Source organism: Peromyscus californicus, unplaced genomic scaffold (assembly GCF_007827085.1).
Source record: "Peromyscus californicus insignis strain IS unplaced genomic scaffold, ASM782708v3 Scaffold_11__1_contigs__length_118956290, whole genome shotgun sequence".
In the NCBI taxonomy this organism is placed as follows: domain Eukaryota; kingdom Metazoa; phylum Chordata; class Mammalia; order Rodentia; family Cricetidae; genus Peromyscus; species Peromyscus californicus.
Window position 1 is genome coordinate 104,506,595 of NW_026294402.1, and position 19,495 is coordinate 104,526,089.

Consider the following 19,495-nt stretch of genomic DNA (forward strand, 5'->3'; position numbering starts at 1 on the left):
GGTTCAGGGCTAAAGTGTTTTTTTCACTGGCTCTGATGTCAGGGTGGGTTTCTTTGGCTGGCCCTTTTACCCTACAACAGGTGTCAGCAACAGTTTTTTTTTTTTTTTTTTTTTTAATGTTGTTTTTGCTGTAATGGGGCTGAAACAGAGTTCCCCACATGTTAAAAAGTATATCTCTAATCCTGCTTTGCTTTTTTTTTTTGGGGGGGGGGGCAGAAGGGAGGGCTTCACTCATACACACAAAAACAAAAACAAACAAAAAACCCACTCTATGTATGAATGTTTTGACTGCATGCACCATTTTTATGCCTGATGCCCTTGGAGGACAGAAGAGGTATCTGATTTCCTGGGACTGGAGTTACAAAGGGTTATGAGTTGCCATGTGTATAGTGAGACTCAAATCAGGGTTCTCTGAAATCTGAGCCCTCTTAAAATTTTTGTGTATGGTGTGTGTGTGTGTCTGTGTGCGCGTGTGTGTGTGTGCACGCACGCGCGCGAAGGTGCTGCAGAGGCTAGAAGAGGGCGTCGAGTCCCCAGGAGTGAGACTTAAAAGCTAAGTAATCCGTGTGGGTGCTGAGACTCAAAGCCTGGTCCTACGGAAGAGCAACAATTAAGTTTTAATACTGAGCCATCTCTCTAGGCCCTTGTCTTTTGCTTTTATACAAAGAACTTTTCAGAACGAAATTCTGTGCTACTAGGTTTTGTTTTCCGCTTTCTGCTTAGATCCCGCTAGCAGGATCTATATGTTCCATGGATCTAGCCCAAGTTTGTGTGCAGCACGCGAGGAAGCCTTCTATAGCCATGTGGAGAGACCAAGACCCGGGGCTGGGGGTGGGGTGGGGAGCCTGCTCAATGAAAGGCGGAAGCTCGCTCGTTCGCGCTAAGCGGCGCTGAGCGGTGAGGGAGTGCAGCCCACACGAGGAACCGAATCTACTGAGCCCATTGCTGGAATGAGGGATCGCTCTACGATTCCGCATCACTGGGACACGAGCTCACGCGCTTGCGCAGCAGCATCACAGGCCCAAGCCTGATTGGCTGACGCGGGGCTGTGGGGTGGGATCACGCACGCGCACTTTCTCACATGCGAGGAAGGTCTCGCGGGTGTTGTTCTTCGGCCTTCATTCTCTCTGTAGAGCCCTAATTTCTCATCCCAGTTCACAATGTTCCCGGAACTCAATAACCTTCTCAGCACCACCCCAGACAGGACCGAGCAGGTAAGATGTCCGGCGGCCCGGAAGGGGGCGTGTCCCGGGAGCGTGCGAGAAGATTGCATCCGGAATGCCGCGCGCGAGGGGCCGGCGCGTCTGCCGTCAACCCAGGGCGCCTGGGAGTTGTAGTCTGGAGAGGGCTCGCCGGGGCTGAGGTTGGATGCTTGGGCCTGCGTAAGATAAGACTTCTGGACCGTCCCGCGTGTTCTTAGTGTCCTTGGCCGCCGTTTCCAGTCCCCGGGACCCTGTACTCCGTGCCACCCTGGCGCCCAGAAGTGGTTGCAGAGCAGGCTCGAGAGGAGCCTCTTACCTGCCCGGAGTCTCCCTCCACCCTGGAACATTGGACAGGTTGCATGGAACACTGTTACCACTCTTCTTGGTTCTGATGGTGTCTAAGAACATCTGCTTGCGCTAAGCATTCAGCGTAGCCCGTCCACTCTGTTTTACTCAGCCTCCTCACTCTCCACGGAACCTCGAAGTCCTTCACATTTTCACTTAGAGGATACCTCTCCCAGCGGTGTATCCGTCTTATTCTATAATTTGCAGTGAACATACCACGTGCGCAAAGCCTTTTATGACCCCTATGGTGCCAGGCAAATTGGGAGTTTGAATAGATTCTTGTAGGTTTTATTGCCTAACAGTTCTTGTCTGTTCAAGCCTCCAGTTAGCTCTAGCTGCTTTGCGAGTTGCTAGGGCATTTCCCAGGTCCACAATAACAACAGGAAATTACTGCAGTGGGTGGGAAGGTACTTCAAGGCTGGCAGTGGGATTTGGCATTTCATATGTAGGGAGGGGGCAGGGGAGCACAACTGAAACTCAGAGACATTAGACACATTTTCCTAAAGTTGGCACGGCACTGAGACCCTGATGTTCTTTTTTTACGTACAGAAGTAGAAATGACTGGAGCAGGTAGCTTGATACTGCAGAGACTTTTGTTTTTTTGTTTGTTTTTTGAGACAGGGTTTCTCTGTGTAGCCTTGGATGTCCTGGAACTCGCTCTGTAGACCAGGCTGGCCTAGAACTCACAGAGATCTGCCTGGCTCTGCCTCCCGAGTGCTGGGGTTAAAGGCGTGCGCCACCACCGCCCAGCACGATTTTCTTGTTTTTTAACATCCTGTATTTTTTATTTTTAATTATGTGTACTCATGTTTGTGTGTGCATATGAGTGCAGGTGTCTGTAGAGGCGTTATTAGATCTTTCTGGAACTAGAGTTAGAGGCAGTTGTGAGCTGCCTGATGCTGGTATTGTTATATTTTAAAAACGGCAGGAAGAGTCATACCATACAGAGCCCGTGTAGGAGGTTTCTTGAGGGGAGGGGAAAAAGGGGGCAGAGAAGGGACAAAGACTGGTCCCTGGGGATGAGAGGCTGGGAGGGGGAAAGAGAAAGACGGGAGGTGTACAAGGCCCGCCTTTTATAAGGAAACTTAGCGAATATGCACAGGAAGTGCTCTTAGTGGCTGCAGCTGAGGTATATCCTGTCAGGACCCTAAGGGCAGGCCAGTGCAGATGCCTAGATGCTAACAGGTATGAGGAGCCAAATCTGGTGCCTGCAAGAGCAGTATATTCCCTTAGCTTGTAAGTCATCTCTCCAGCCCTGATTTTTTCCTTCAGTTTTTAATCTTTGTGTGTATGTGCGTGTTCCCAGTTTTGTGTTTGTGAACACAGTTGCACACATTCCCTGGTGTGGGTGTGGTGGTCAGTCCTCTTACCTTGTTTTGAGACCGTTGTTCACTTCATACACTGGGTGGCCCAAGAACTAGAGGTTCTCGTCTTTGCCTCTGTCTCTTTGTAGAGGCACTGAACTTCTGGGTCTGACTACTGGGTCTGACTTTACTGAGTTCTGGGGATTCAAACTCAGGTCCTCATTATTGCGCACCCACTGAGCCATCTCCTCAATTCTGTTAATTTAGTGTATATATCATTAACAAACAGCTGTTCCAGTACAGAAATGTACATAATTGACTGGATTTTTTGCTGGGGTTCACCTCTTCACAGCAGGTCTAATTTACCTTATGTCCTTCTTAACTTTCAGGGGAAACTGACTCTGCTCTGTGATGCCAAGACAGATGGCAGCTTCCTTGTGCATCACTTCCTCTCCTTCTACCTCAAAGGTGGGAAACTCGGGTCTGGAGAGATGGCTCAGAGGTTAAGAGCACTGGCTACTCTCTCAGAGGACCCAGGTTCAATTCCCAGCACCCACATGATGACCCTCAACCATCTGTTACTTCAGATTAAAACAAAAATCAGTAATTGTTTAGCTGAACATGGTGGCACATACCTTTAAAACCAGCACTTGGGAGGCAGGACAGTCAGGGCTACTCAGAGAAACCCTATCTCAAACAAACAAACAAACAAAATCAAGAAAAGGAAACTTGCCGGGCTGTGGTGGCGCACGCCTTTAATCCCAGCACTCGGGAGGCAGAGCCAGGTGGGTCTCTGTGAGTTTGAGGCCAGCCTGGTCTACAAAGTGAGTTCCAGGAAAGGCACAAAGCTACACAGAGAAACCCTGTCTCGAAAAAATTAAAAAAAAAAAAAAAAAAGAAAGAAAGAAAAGGAAACTCAGAACAGCCAAGAAAGTACAGAAGAAAAGCCCTGAGGAAACAACGGGAAGAGCATTGGCTAGTCTTGGCTTTGGTGTTGGGGAATCAGGAAGCTCTTCCATTAGGGAAGAGGTTATTGGGGCATCATTAGACCCTGCCAAAGAATGGCGTGTACCCATCAAGTCTCCATTCTACCTTCCCTTCTGCAGCAGCTCCCTTCTCTATCTACTGTGTGGTAGCCACCACCTCACTGGAGTCCTCATGTGGCCTCCTGACTCTGCTTTCTTAGCTGTTGTGTGTTTAGTCTCAGACCTCCTAACTATGAGCATTTTGTCATTGCAATAGCTGCTTCCTGAAGAGCATGGCCGCTGCAGTTTACATTTGGAAATAGGTTAGAAAAGTCTCCTTCTCCGTCATAATGTGGTGGTGTTATTATGAAACTGACTCTTCTGTAGCCCAAGCTAGTCTTGAACTTGTTATGTAGCTGAGGATGACCCAGAATTTCAGATCCTCCTTTCTCCACCTCGAAAGTCCTAGAATTACAGATGTGTGCCACCATGCCTGTTTTTATTCAGTGCTGGGATCCAGCTCAGTGCTTCATGATACCAGGCAAGCACTTTATCTACTTAGATACATCCCCAACATAAGACTCATTCATCGTTGGATTCTCCTTGAGGAGTACTTGCCAACCATGGTAATGAGGTAACCTTTGGTATGCCTGGCTGTACTTTTACAGCTTTGAAGTAATTTTTTTTCCAGAAAAGCAAAATAATGTGTGGATGAATTATTAGAATGAATAAGGCTCAGTTAAGTAGCTGGAGTTTCTTGGAGTCTAATTTCTGGTCATATAACACTGTTTATCAATTGTATTTCTGTATATAAACAGTAAACACACAACAAAATTGAAAAAGAGATATAATTTACAACAGAATAAAATTAAGTACCTAGAGCTATGGAAATGGTGCATTTGGTAAAATGCCTGCCATGCAAGCACGAGGACCTGAGTTCAGATCTCCAGAATGTCCATAAAAGCTGCATGTGGTGCAGATCTGTAACCATAGCACTGTGGGGAGCAGAAGAATTGGGTAGGTTCCTGGAAGCTCAGGGGCCATCCAGTCTAGCCAAGTCATGAGCTCCAGATCCAGTGAGAGACCCTGTCTCCAAAAGTAAGATGGAGAGCAATTGAGCAGGCCACCTGATGCTGACCTTTGGCCTCCACACATGCATATGCACACACAGTACTTCGGGGCCAGGGTGATAGCTCAGTTGGTTAGGACCACGGCCTGATGACCTCTTGTGTTCAGTCCCCAGGACCCACATCGTGGGAGGGAAGAACTAATTCCCACATGTTGTCCTCTGTCTTCCATATTCACATCCTGGTACATGTATACAGCCTTCCTTTCCCCCAAATAAACAATAAATAAACGTAATAACCAGACATAGTATGGAGATACAATTTAGCGGTAGAACTGGGTTTAATCCCAGTCCTAGAAAACAAAAGGAGTAAAGTACATCTTGGCTTGGTAAGATGGGTCAGCAGGTCAAAGCCCTTGTCACACAAGCTTGGCACCCTGAGCTCAGTGTTTGCAGCCTGTGTGGAGGTGGAAGGAGAGAACTCACTCCACAAAGCTGTCCTCTAACTTCTCTGCATACACAGCACGCATACATACAATAATAATTTTTAATGCATCGTAGGGACTTGGGGTTGTAGCTCAGTTTGTAGATAGAGTGTTTGCTTCATATATGTGAAGCCCAGGGTTGAATTCCCAGCACCATATAAACCTAGTGTGGTAGCTCATGCTAGTAATCTCAGCACTCAGGAGTTAGAGGGTTGAGGATTAAGAGTTCAAGGTCAGAGGCTGGGGAAATGGCTTAGTAGTTAAAAGTACTGGCTGGTTTTCCAGAGGACACAGGTTCAATTCCCAGCACCCACATAGTGACTCACTCACAAGTGTGTAACTTCAGTTCTAAGAGATCCGATGCCCTCTTCTGGTCTATAAGGGCACCAGACATGTACTTGGTATATAAACATACATTCAGGTCAAATATCCGTATACATATAATATTAAAAAATAATTAGAGCCGGTCGGTGGTGGCCCACACGTTTAATCCCAGCACTCGGGAGGCAGAGGCAGGTGGATCTCTGAGTTTGAGGCCAGCCTGGGCTAGAGTGAGTTCCAGGAAAGGCACAAAGCTACACAGAGAAACCCTGTCTCGAAACCCCCCCCCAAAAAAATAAATAAATAAAAATAAATAAATAAACAGACAAATAAATAAATAGAGCCGGGTGGTAGTGGTGCCTGCCTTTAATCCCAGCACCTGGGAGGCAGAGGCAGTTGGGTCTCTGTGAGTTTAGGGCCAGCCTGGTCTACTGAACTAGGAAAGCCAGAGCTACATAGTGAGACCCTGTCTTGAAAAACCAAAAGAAAAAAAAAAATAAAGAGTTCAAGATCATCCTGGGTTATATAGAGAATTGAAGACTAGCATGTGCTACCTCAGACCCTGTCTCAAAATAAAGATGAGGGGTGTGGTGGTTTGAGTAGGAATGGCCCCCATGGACTCACGTGTTTGAATGCTTGGCCTATAGGGAGTAGCACTATTAGGAGGTGTGACCTTGTTGGAGGAAGTGTGTCACTGTTGGGGCAGGCTTTGAGGTCTCTTATATTTTTGGTTGTGAGCCTAGCCTTTAACATCTGAGCCATCTCTCATATATGCTCAAGCCACGCCCATTGTGGGACAGGGTTTACTTCCTGTTGCCTGTGGATCAGAGTGTAGAACTCTGAGTACCATGTCTGCTTCCTGCTCCCTAGCTTCCTGCCATGAGGACTATTGAACTACTGAAACTGTCAGCCAGCCCCAGTTAAATATTTTCCTTTATAAGAGTTGCCGTGGTCATGGTGCCTCTTCACAGCAATAGTAACCCTAACTAGGACAAGTGGGGAGATGCATCTTAGACTGAAATTAAGCACAATCATATCAGAGTACAAGGCCTCTGGGTGTTGTCTAGCCCTACCTCTCTGCTTCTGTTTCCAAGGAATGAATTATTCATGTCTGGGTGTAAGCAGAGGATTTGTTTAAAAATTCACTTTATTTTGTTTTCTAGCTAATTGTAAAGTCTGCTTTGTGGCGCTCGTCCAGTCGTTTAGCCACTATAATATTGTGGGACAGAAGCTGGTGAGTATTTCAGCCCTCTGTGGTGACATCCCTTCTCAAGAGCATGTGTCATGCATGGGCTGAGGCTGGGCTTTTCTGTTTGGGTTGTGGAGAACCTAGCAGAGGAGGGTCTAAGGAAATCTCGGGACCATGCACCCCTTATTGAAAGGATTAAAGCAGAGCCTGGGCGTGTTTCATTGAAAACCTATAGAACCACACCTAGTGTTTGTAAATGACAGCGAATCAAATCCTTCTACTGGTTGTGGCCAGTTAAGGTTTTCTTGCCTAGCTGAGTGTGGTAGCCCATGACTCCAATCCCAGCACTCGCACTCAGGAGGCAGAGGCAGGTGGATCTCTGAGTTTTGAGGCCAGCCTGGCCTACAGAGTGAGTTCTAGGACAGTCAGGGTTACACAAAGAAACCCTGTCTCAGGGAAAAAAAAAATTCAGAGTCATCCTCTACAACATTTTAAGTCAAGGTCTGCTTGGGATACGGGAGTCCTTGTCGTAAACATCTGAAAGCAGACTAGGAATAGACGGGACACTTTAGCAGGGTTATGTCTGGTACCCTCCTGTTAGCTGTGTAGTTTCTCTGAAAGTTTCCCCGCAGGGCACAGAACTTCACTCCGTTTCTTGTCACCTGTAGGGTGTCAGCCTGACAGCAGCGCGGGAACGTGGGCAGCTTGTATTCCTGGAGGGCCTCAAGTCCTCAGTGGGTCTCTTCTTCCACACTCAGGAGGCGCCTCATCCCCTGCAGTTCCTCAGGTCAGACTGCACAGCTGGTAGGCGGGGCCAGACGAGGGCAGCTGTGTGTGCGATTTCTTCTGCTTGTTGTGTGGGAAGGCGGATGTGGCTTCAGGGATGAGACACTTCCCTTGGGTTGCTGCGTGTCACAGAGCCCTTGGCTGTTATTGTGAAGCCGATGGTAGATGGTGGTCCCCAGAGCTATAGCAAGTGTCATTTGCAGTGAAGAGTGGCACAGTGAGATGCTTTGCTGTTTCTCTGGTGGTGACTCATGCAGAAGCTAAGGGTTATGGCCAGTGACCTGTGTGTATAAATATAGTGGAACATAGCCACATTTGCTTGTCAGCTCATTGTCCCTGGCTCTTTGGCTTTATAGCAACAGATTGGATAGCTGAGGCAGAGGAAATGACCACAAACCTACATGCCTCTGATGTGACTCTATACAACAGCAACAGGAAATGTTGCCATCTCATTTGGTTTCATCATCACAGGTCTAGACTGGCTGTGCTGTGCTTTTCAACCTTCCTAAACATCAGCCCTGATGGGGCTGCTGTTCTTTCTCTTTCACAGACGAGTCCATGAAAGATCTCTCCCCACTGCCCTACTCTCTCAAATACACCCTTACGCAGTGCTAGAATGCCTGTGTGTGTGTGTGTGTGTGTGTGTGTGTGTGTGTGTGTGTGTGCGACATCTTCCTAGCACCCTGACCTTGGTTTTATCCTCTGACTGCAGTGGCTCATTATACTGATCTCAGTGTGTGGGGAGCTGGTCTCCTCATTAGTGAGGATAGCCCAATGCCAAGGGGGCGGGTGGTTGCCCTGGGTACTACGCTCCATTCCTCCTCTCACTGCTGGGAAATGACTGCTTGCAGCATCCGTGGGGAAGGTGGAGGTGAGTTGGTCACTGTGTGTCAGAAACACTATACCAGCAACCCATAGACTGCCACCCTCCCCAAGACGCCTGAACTACTTGCTGTTCAACTTCTGTAGCAGCTCAGGATCTTCTGGGAAGGCTCTTTGGCTTGCCCAGTCTGACTTACTCTTCTAGGTGCCATTGCTCTTGGATTGAGGCTGTAGGTATGGTTCTCTTTTTTTAGTTTATAGCCTTCTTTTGAGACAGTCTCAGTCTTCCCCAGGCTGGCCTGCAGCTTGCTGTTGTCCTGCTTCTATAGTGGTTGGGACTATAGGTGGACCAGCATGCCAGGTAGCTAGGATATCTCTTCAGGGCCCTGATGTTCATTCTTTTTTGTTTGTTTGTTTTTGTTTGTTTGTTTTTTGAGACAGGGTTTCTCTGTGTAGTTTTGGTGCCTGTCCTGGATCTCGCTCTGTAGACCAGGCTGGCCTCGAACTCACAGAGATCCGCCTGGCTCTGCCTCCTGAGTGCTGGGATTAAAGGCATGTGCCACTGCTACCAAGCTGTTCATTTTTTGTAGCCTCTAAATTTTACCTATGTACCCAGTAGGCCTCAGAAAATACTTGAATTGGAGTAAAGTAAAGCTTCTTTGTGTGTGTGTGTGTGTGTGTGTGTGTGTTGTGTGTGTTTTCTTTTCCAGTTCTTTGCCTCCTCCAGCCTTCCGTGGTGCCACTTTGTCCCAGATAAACATTTGTAGAGCCGGGCATGGTGGCACATGCCCATAATCCTAGCACTTGGGAGGTGGAGACAATAGGTAGTGAATTCCAGGTCAGTTCTAAAGTGACACTCTAAGAAGAGAAGAAAAGAGCTAGGGCTGTAGCTCTGTTGACAGTGTTTGCTTAGTGCGCACGAGACCCTGGGTCTGCTGCCCAGCACTGCATGAGACCCTGGATCTGCTGCCCAGCACTGCATGAGACCCTGGGTCTGCTGCCCAGCACTGCATGAGACCCTGGGTCTGCTGCCCAGCACTACATAAAACTAGTTGTCATTTTGTGAGGAAGCATTCAGGATGTGGAAGGGCAAAGATCAGAAAATCAAGGTCACCCTTGATTTCACTACATAGTGAGTTCAAGGCCAGCCTGGGGTTCATGAGACAGTCTCAGAACAAAAAGCATTTGTGGAGTGAGCTCTGGTGACTTTTTTCCTGTGTCTCTAGGGAGGCCAGTGCAGGGAACCTCCAGTTGCTGTATGAGTTTGTACAGGACACCCTGAAGCCTGTGGACGGTGGGGAAACGCTGTGGAAGTACCCGGTGCTGTTGGTGGATGACCTCAGTGTGCTGCTAAGCCTGGGCGTGGCGGCAGTTTCTGTGCTGGACTTCATGCAGTACTGCCGAGCCATGGTGTGCTGCGAATTGAAGGTATCAAGGGGCTGCTGGTGGTGTTCTGCCGAGGTCTCTGAGAACCCAAATTGTGTGTTGGGCTTTCTCTGTCTGTTTGCTTCGAGTTTAGCTTTCCTTTGGCAGACCCAGAAATCCTTTGTTCCACCCTTCCTGCTTTACTCTACTTGGCACTGCTAAATAATAAACCCCTCGAAATTAAAGACTGACCCAGCACTGTGGGAGAGTGCTGTAGTCCTTGTCTGTGTGCCTGGGGGTCCTTTCTTAGTGAGTTTGGAAGGTCCGTTAAGGTCATGACTATAAACTCCTTTATGTTTTCTTTCCTCATAGGTGAAAGTTCTGGGGATTGAGCCTAGAACCTTTCACTAAATCACTTTAAAAACAGCAAAGTAGGGTTGGGGATGTAGCTCAGTCGGCAACATGCTAGTGTAGCATGTTTGAAGCCCTAGGTTTGATCACCAGCACTGTATAAACTGGGTTGGTGATGTGTGACTGTAACCTCAGCATTTGGAAGGCAGAGGCAGGAGGATGGAAGTTCAAGGTCAACTTTACCTACATAGTGAGTTCCAGCTAACGTGTCATCATGGAATTCAGAAAGGTCAAATGCAGCTGTATCCATGCGGTCACATGTCTGTAACCCCAGCCCTTGGGAGGTTGTGGAAGAAGGGTTGTGAGTTTTAGGACAGGCAAAAGAGCTTGCTGCACAAGCCTAGTGACCTGAATCTGAGCCCCAGAACCCACATAAAGGTGAAAGGAGAGAACACACTTCACGAAATGTCCTTTGACCTCCACACGTGCACTGTGTGTGCCAGCACCCTCTCACACACCCCTACAGGCTCATAAAAGATTTTAGGAAGAAAACGAAACAACTGAGTGAGAGGCTGAACATGGTAGCCTATGTTTATAATCCTCAAACTTCAACTTTGAGGCCAGCCTGAGCCACATAGTTCCAGGCCAGCCAGGACTATGGCAAGACCGTGTCTCAAAGAAGAAAACAAAACAAAAAAAGACATTGATGAGTGAGGCTTGGTATCTAGTGCAGTGCCTGGCCCACAGTGGCCGCTTTCAGTGGGTGATGACGTGGCCTATACGAACTTGTGGACGTTGTGTGAAGAGGCCAGACTCACAGAGTGCAGAACAGTGGTAGAGAGAAGTTGGATGTGTTAACAGGGGTGTGACCAATCGTGTGACTGGATGCACAGTCCTGCCTGGAAGCTGTGTTCAAGGGACTGCTGAGACTATCTTGGCTACAGTCACAGGGCCAGGATCCAGGTTAATGCAGAGAGAGAAATGAGGAGCGGGGGAGATGGAGGGGTGGGGGAAGAAAGAGAGAAGGAGTTGAGAGTCAGCATGGAAGGAAGAAAAGGTAAGGGGCATGAAGACCATCTATTTGGCCAGACTAGCCGGCCAGTAAGCTTCAGGGATTCCCATCTCCACATTCCTAATGCTCCACAGTGCCATGGTTACATGTGCACTGCCTGGCTTTTTTTGAGGCAGGATCACATGTAGTCCAGGCAGGCTGACTTTGAACTTGCTATGTAGCCAAAGGTAACCCTGAACTTCTGATATTTTTCCCTCCACCTCCCAAGTCCTGGAAACACAGATGTATATACCACACTGGCCTCACACCTGCCTTTTTATTTATTTATTTATTTATTTTTTTAAGATTCTTTTATCTTGTTGGGTGGTGACGCATGCCTTTAATCCCAGCACTCGGGAGGCTGAGGCAGGCGGAGCTCTGTGAGTTCTAGGCCAGCCTGGGCTACAGAGTGAGTTCCAGGAAAGGCTCCAAAGCTACACAGAGAAACCCTGTATCAAAAAAACAAAACAAAAAAAACTTTTATTTTTTATTTATGTGTGTGTCTGTGTAAGTATGTGCATGTGCATGTAAGTATAGGTGACCTCAGAAGCCACTGGATTCTGTAACAACTTAATCTGCAACAACTTAATTTGGTAGTGGGGGCATGAACATGCCACAGACAACTTTCAGAAGTCCTTTCTCTCTTTCCACCATTTGGGGTCTGAGGGTTGAACTCAGATCATCGGGATTGATGGCAAGTGTTTTTACCTGCTGAGCCGTCTTGCCAGCCCCCAGCGGCGGCATAATATTCAGGAAGAGAATGAGCTCCTAGGATGAGCTTGCTTTTAGATGACTTGAGTTGGAAGGGTAGGTTGGACTTGCTGGTGCAAGTGTCCAGTAGATGATTGGAATTAGGGTCCTGGAGCCCTTTAAGGGGTCCTTCTTAGGAAGAAGCTGTTGTAGCGGCACAGGGGGCGTGACCTGAGAGAGGATATGCAGAGACTGGGTGTGAAGACGCTGAAAGCCTGGCACCCATTTGGTAAGGAACAGGTTTCCATCTTGTGTCTGATGCAGGGAAATGTGGTGGCCCTCGTGCATGACAGCGAGAATGCTGGGGATGAGGAGAATGACATCCTGCTGAGTGGCCTTAGTCATCAAAGCCACCTAATCCTGCGAGCTGAGGGCCTGGCCACTGGATTCTGCAAGGATGTGCATGGACAGGTACACAGGCTGAGCCGTGGGCTGCTTTGGGTAGAAGGGAAACCTTGGGAGTCCTGAGTTTTGTGAATGTGAGTCAGTGTCCTGCACCAGGCAGCATATAGACTCTTGGAGCAGGAAACATTTTTCCTAGTGGTCTCATCTGTGGCCAGAGTTCTAAAAAGGAGACAATTGTCTAGAATGGATTACAGCTGTAGTATCAAATAATGGCAGGATTCCTCAGTTATACTATAGCAGTATTTTCATTTTCTGTTCAACATAGTTCCTTTAAAAATAAAGGTTTGGGGGCTGGCAAGATGGCTGAGCAGATAAAGGTGCTTCTGGCCAAGCCTGACAACTCGGGTTGGATTTGGGACCCACATGGTGAAGGCAGAGAATGACTCCCACAAGTTGTCCTCTGACTTCTCTGTGTATCTTAGCACACACACACACACACACACACACACACACACACACACACACACACATACTAAATTAATGTAAAAACTTTAAACAGGGCTTGAGAAATGACTCAGGGCTTAGGAGCCAAGAGCACTTTCTGCTCTTTCAGAAGACTGGGATTCAGTTCCTAGCCTGCACATCTGGCAGCTCACAACCACCTAGAATTCCAGCTCCAGTCAATCTGACACTTTTTTCTGGCCTTCATAGGTACCCGCACTCACATGCACATATACATAATTAAAAATACAAATCTGGGTCTGGTGGTGCACACATGAGGCAGAAGCGGGTGGATCTTTGTGAGTTTAAGGCCAGTTTGGTCTATATAGTGAGTCCCAAGCCAGCCAGGGCTACATAGTAAGATTCCCCACTCCAATCTCAAAAAAACAAAACAGTAACAACAAAAACAAAATTAAAAATAAATCCAGCACTTGGGAGGGAGAAGCAGGCAGATCTCTGTGAACTTGAGGCTACCCTTGTCTACATATTGAGCTCTAGGCTAGCCAGAGTTACATGGTAAGTCCCCATCTTAAAAAAAAAAAAAAATTATTTAGGCGTGGTAGTGCACACATTTAATCCCAGCACTCGGGAGGCAGAGGCAGGTGGATCTCTAAGAGTTCGAGGCCAGCCTGGTCTACAGAGTGAGTTCCAGGACAGCTGGGCTACACAGAGAAAAGAAGAAAAGAAGGAGGGCTGTGAAAGGGAGACAGAAGAGGGGAAGGGAGGGGAAACTTCCCAAAGGAAGTTCATGAAAATACTTTACTGCTTTTTTTTTTTTTTTTTTTTTTTTTTTTTGGCTTTTTGAGATAGGGTTTCTCTGTGTAGCTTTGCGCCTTTCCTGGAACTCACAGAGATCCGCCTGGCTCTGCCTCCCGAGAGCTGGGATTAAAGGCGTGCGCCACCCCCACCCGGCTGTTTCGCTGCTTTTCTTTGGAGGCCTTTTTCCTTTTCTGAGGGAAGCAAGCAAACACAGCTGCTGTAATGGAGAGGCAGACCCTGATTCTCTGGTGGCTGGTAATGTTTATTGTAGAAGTTGGTCCCATTACCTATGACACGTCTGCCTGAGCTGTCATAGAAGCCTCAGTGGAAAGTAACCAGGAGGCCTGGGATTCCCAGCGGAGCAGGGACTTGGTGGTGCCCTTCATTCTTCTCCCTTTCTGCAGCTGAGGATCCTCTGGAGGAGGCCGTCACAGCCCACAGCCCAGCAGGATCGAAGCCTCACTTACCAGTACAAGATACAGGACAAGAATGTGTCCTTTTTTGCCAAGGGAATGTCTCCTGCTATTCTGTGACCTGATTTGAAGACAACTGAGGTGACTTTGGATGGTTTTGGGTGTGGAAGACAAAGCAACTGGGCAGGAATGGGCCTTCAGACCTTTGGCACACTCTTCAGGCTGGCCTGCAGCTCCACTGTGACCGGGGAGGATGGAATGGTGCTGAGAGGGTGTGGGTGCCTTTGTTCCCCAGGTCTCTGCCCAGGAAACACAGTGAGGAACACATCTACATGTGGCTTCTGCTGAGAGAGGCTGCATGGTGAACCCCAGCAGAATGGTCCTTTGGAGCATCCCATGTAACTCACCTGCCTGTTTTTGGTGGTTGTGCCTTTAAGAGCCACTGCAGGTAGAATGAAGCAGTCAGGAAGTTGTCATGAATGGCAGCCATCCTGACTGACAACTAGGATAATGATGACTGGAATAAAGAAGATTCCCACACCGGCCCTCCTGGGGGTTGTCTCTTTTATGTTTCCTTTCCATCTTGCAAAGGGCCTTTTCCTCGAAGTCCAGTGAGAAAGTGGGCTTGGAGAGGAGGTAAGGACATTCGAGGCCTAGAGCAGGCTGTGGGTAATTGAATTGGACTCCACACTTTCTGGTCTGCATTTCTGGAGACCAGGGGCAGATGTCCCTACCCACATCCACTGAAGGTGTAAACCTCCTGCTTCTGTTTCTACAGCTTTGCCTGTATGCCGGGTCCTGGCCATCAAGAGCACGGCACCAGGGCCTTGGTCACGTGGGACTCTGTAGGGCACAGGTGTGTATGGCTTGAGAAGGGTAAGGAAGTGTCTTGGGGCCAGGCTGGAAAGGCCTTGGTGAGTAACTAGCAACTTTCCTTTGAAGATGGTGGGGACAAGAGGAGGAAGTTCTTGGAACCAATGGCTGTGTGTGTGTGTGGATGTGTGTGTGGGGGAGGTGTTTGGGGGGACAGTTTGAGACAAGGTCTCTCTGTGTAGCTCTGGCTGGCCTGGAACTTGGTGTAGACCAGGCCGGCCTCAAGCTCATAGAGATCCACCTGCCTCTGCCTCCGAGTGCTGGATTACAGATGTGTGAGCACTGGCTAAGAGGAGGGAGTTCTTATCCCAGTGTCCTGCAATGGCCACTGGTGCCACCTAGCTTCTTAGTAAAGGTCACCTCAGAGGAAGCACAAGGGGTGTTCCCTAAATGAGAGCATTGTTTTTACATGTAAATTATATAGTGGCAACTAGTATAATTAAAACTGTAAATTGTGTGTGTGTACATATACATGCACCATGTCACACGTGGCGTGGTGGTCAGGGAGCGATGTTCAGGAGTTCTCTCCGTCCTCCATGTGGGTTTCCGGGACCGAGCTTGGGTCATCAAGCTTGGCAGAAAGCACCCACAGCTGTCCACGGCCCCTCCGTTGCAGTCTCATTGGCCTGTTAGGTGTGGTTCGTGGTGTTCAGGGTGGTGCCTTAGTCCCTGTTCTATGGTTGTGAAGAGACACCATGACCACGACAGCTCTTATAAAAGAAAGCATTTAATTGGGGACTTGTTTCAGTTTCAGAGGCTTATTCCATGATCATCACGGAGGGTCCGTGGTGGCATGCTTGTTGCTGGAGCTGAGAGCTATACCCTGGTCCACAGGCGGAAGGATGGAGGGGAAGGGAAAGGGAGATGGGGGAAGAGGGAGAAGGAGAGAGAAATTGAGCTTTTGAAACCTCAGAGCTCACCCCAGCAACACACTTCCTTCCTTCAACAAGGCCTAACTCCTAATCCTTCTAAACCTTTCAAACAGCTCCACTCCCTGGTGACCAAACCACCACAGGAGGGGAACAGTGGGGGACCTATGTCACTACCAGCAAGAGCACCTGAGCTGCGGCCTGAGATTACCAAAGCTCCTCAAGCACATAATAGTGATAATAAGTGATGGCGTTGCTCTCCAACATAGACTCTCTTGTCCCTGTCAATTGCTGGGCCTTGCCAGCAGGAAAAAAACTGGAGAAATTCAGGGGTGTGGTTGGCTTGGCTCAAGTGGCGGTGGACTTCTGTGGAGAGTGTGTGCATCCCACTGCACTAATCAGTGATGAGGTCTTGAAGATGCTCCACCTTTCAGGGGAAATGTGCAGGGTCCTGGCTGCCAAAGAGAAAGCTGTTTTGTTTTCTAAACAGAGTCTAACTATAGCCTAGGCTGGCCTTAAACTCATAGCAATACTCTTATCCCAACCTCTTGAATCTTGGGGTTATAGATTTATGGCATCATACCTGGCTATTTATTTTTACTTTTTACTTATTTTGGATTTGAGACAGGTTCTTTCCATGTAGTTGTGGCTGGCTTTGAGTTCACTATGTAACCCATGTTGGTCTCGAACTCTAAATCCTCCTGTCCAGCCTCTTGAATGCTAGGCTTAAAGGCTCTGTCACTCATCTCTGATCCCATTTATTTACTTATTTTAGTTTTTGGGTTTTTTTGAGACAGAGTTTCACTGTGTAGCCCTGGATGTCCTGGAACTTGATCTGTAGACCAGGCTGGCCTCAAACTCACAGAGATCTGCCTGCCTCTGCCTCCTGAGGGCTGGGATTAAAGATGTGTGCACCACACTGCCCGGCACTTGTTTATTTATTTGTTGGCAGAGTCTCACTATGTCACAACTGCCAGTCTGGGACTCTCTTTTTAGACCAGGCTGGTCTCAAACTCACAGAGATCCATCTGCCTCTGCTACCATGCCCAACTATTTAATTTGATGTGAGTCCCTAGTGCTGGCAGAGCCGGAAAAGGTGATTGAATACCCACCAGCTGGAGTTGCAGGTGCTCATCAGCTGCCATGTAGGTACTAGGAACCAAACCTGGGTCCTCAGCAAGAGCAGCTAGTGCTTTTAACCACTCAGCTACCTCTATAGCCCATTTGATTATTTTAAAATAGTATATTTCAAGCTGGGCATGGTGGCCCAAGCCCTGGGGGAACAGAGGCAGGCGGATCTATTAGTTCTAGGTCAACATGGTCTACATGGTGAGTTCCAGGCCAGCCAGGGCTACACAATGAGATCCTGCGTGAGAAAACCAAAACATTATAATCTCAAACAAATAAACAAAAACCCAAAGATTTAATTTTAGTTCATAATTATCTATTATATAGATATTTTATATTATATATATTAATGCATGTGTTGTCTGTGTGAGGGTATATATGAGTGCAGGTGTTTGCTGAAGCCATCTCATCCCCCAGAGCTGGAGTTACAGTTGTGAGCAGACTGGTATGGATATTCTGAATGAAACTCAGGTCCTCTGCAAGAGCAGTATGAGCTCTTAACTGGTGAGGCATCTTCTACCCCTGATTTCATCTATTTGAAATCTCCAGAAAGAGCAGATCTGTAGAGACAGACTATGGATTAGTAGTTGTTGGGGACTGGGGACGTGGGAGTGGGAAGTCAAGTCATTTAACCTCTCTGGACCTCAGTTTCATCATTTATAAAGTGAGAAGATGGGGCTGGAGAGATGGCTCAGTAAGAGCACTGTCTGCTCTTCCTGAGGACCTGGGTTCAATTCCTGGCACCCACGTGACAGCTCACAACTGTCTGTAACTCTGGTTCCAGGGGATCTGACACCCTCACACAGATATACAGGTAGGCAAAACACTAATGCACATAAAATAAAAATACATTTTAAAAAAGTGGCAAGATAATAGTTCTTATTGCATGGTTTTATTTTTATTAAAAATTTTTATTACATTTACTCATTTATTGTGTGTGTGTATGTGTGTGGGTTTGTATGTGCCACAGCACACATGCGGAGTTCAGACGACCCCCTGTGGGAGTTGGTTCTCCCCTCTGTGCACCCCAGGAATCTAACTCAGGTCTTCAGACTTGACAGCAAGTACTCTACCGGCTGAGCCGTCTCAGTGGCCCAGTATTTTTTACATTTATCCTATTTTATGTGTATAGATATTTTGCCTGAATATATGTCTATATACCATGTGTGTGCTTGATGCCTGCAGAGGCCAGAAGAGGGCGTTGGGTCCCTTGGAACTGGAGTTACTGGATGGTTGTGTGTAGCAAGTCTTTCTCCAACCCACCTGCAGCTCCCAAATAACCACACAGACTTATTAATTTTGAAAGCTTAGCTTAGGCTTGTTTCCAGCTAGCTCTTACAGCTTAAATTAGCCCGTATCTTTTAATCTTTCACGTGGCTTGGTTACCTTTACTCCCCATGCTGCTTCCTCTCCATTTGGCTGGTGATAATGACTTTCTTCTTCCCAGAGCTCTCTCTGTCCAGAAGTCCCAACTATACCTCCTGGCTATATATTGGCCATTTAGCTTTTTATTAAACCAGTCACAGTGACACGTCTTCACACAGTGTAAAGGAATATTCCACAACAGTTGTGAGCTACCACGTGGGTGCTAGGGAACCTGGGTTTTCTGGAAGAGCAGTGTTCTTAAATACTGAGCCATCTCTCTAGTTCAACCCACCCCACCCCAGTATTTTTATTTATTTATTTTTGCAGTACTGGGGACTGAACCTAGGGCTTCACACATGCTAGGCAGAACTCTATCAAGGAGCTATATCCCCAGACCGTATTTTTTTGTTTCCTTGAGAAAGGCTCTAGCTAGTTCAGTCTGAATGGCCTTGAACTTACACTGATCCCCCTGCCTCTACTGACAGAGTGCTGGAATTATAGGCTGGAAATTGTCTTGTTGTATCCTTGGTATACAACAGATGGTGAAATTCTGCTAGGAAATACAGACGCTGAATGAATGCAACATTGAGAGTTTGAATATTTTTAAGTGACTGTGTAACAGTAATTACAGTGACTGCCACTTACCGGAATCAAGGCATTGTTGCATTCATGTTCTGTTTCAATTTCTTTCAAAAGCCTCAGAGGGTGGTGTTCTTGATAATGTCCTGGGCCTTGGCTTGTAGATTAGTTTCCTGAGGTTAAATAGATTCTCTCAGCCACAGAGCTGTGGCTTCTATCTGAACTGGATTTGAAACCTAGGAGCCTTGTCCTGAAGCAGCCATTTTTGCTCATTTATGTTGCCAATTGCTATCACCTCTTTTTTTTGGTTGTGGCGGTGGCGGGGGCGGGGGGGGGGGGGGGTGCTTTTCAAGACAGGATTTCTGTGTAGCCCTGGCTGTCCTGGAACTCGCTCTGTAGTCCAGGCTGGCCTTGAAATCACAGATCTGTCAACCTCTGCCTTCTGAGTGCTGGGATCATAGGTGTGCATCCTCATGCCCAGCAAATGTTCTCTTTAGATCCGTGGTTCTCAATCTTCCTAATGCTGTGACCCTTTAATATAGTTCCTCATGTTGTGTTGATCCCGAACCATAACATTATTTTGTTGCTACTTTATAACTGTAATTTTACTACTGTTATGAATCGTTATGTAAATATCTGATCTGTAGGGTATCTGATATGC

At 47.5% G+C, this 19,495-nt stretch overlaps 1 protein-coding gene and 1 long non-coding RNA gene across 2 annotated transcripts; one reads left to right on the top strand and one right to left on the bottom strand.

Moving 5' to 3' along the window:
- Positions 1 to 255: 255 nt before the first annotated feature.
- On the top strand, positions 256 to 14,565 carry Elp6 (elongator acetyltransferase complex subunit 6). The gene is made up of 7 exons (XM_052721822.1): positions 256 to 1,214; positions 3,241 to 3,319; positions 6,852 to 6,922; positions 7,546 to 7,664; positions 9,712 to 9,913; positions 12,267 to 12,413; positions 14,012 to 14,565. The coding sequence occupies exons 1-7, from the start codon at positions 1,161 to 1,163 to the stop codon at positions 14,138 to 14,140; spliced, it is 801 nt and encodes a 266-aa protein (XP_052577782.1). The 5' UTR covers positions 256 to 1,160; the 3' UTR covers positions 14,141 to 14,565.
- On the bottom strand, positions 14,292 to 19,149 carry LOC128099901 (uncharacterized). The gene is made up of 2 exons (XR_008214594.1): positions 18,901 to 19,149; positions 14,292 to 15,716 (listed from the first exon to the last, which is right to left on the bottom strand). It is a non-coding gene; the product is annotated as an uncharacterized LOC128099901 (long non-coding RNA).
- Positions 19,150 to 19,495: the final 346 nt, after the last annotated feature.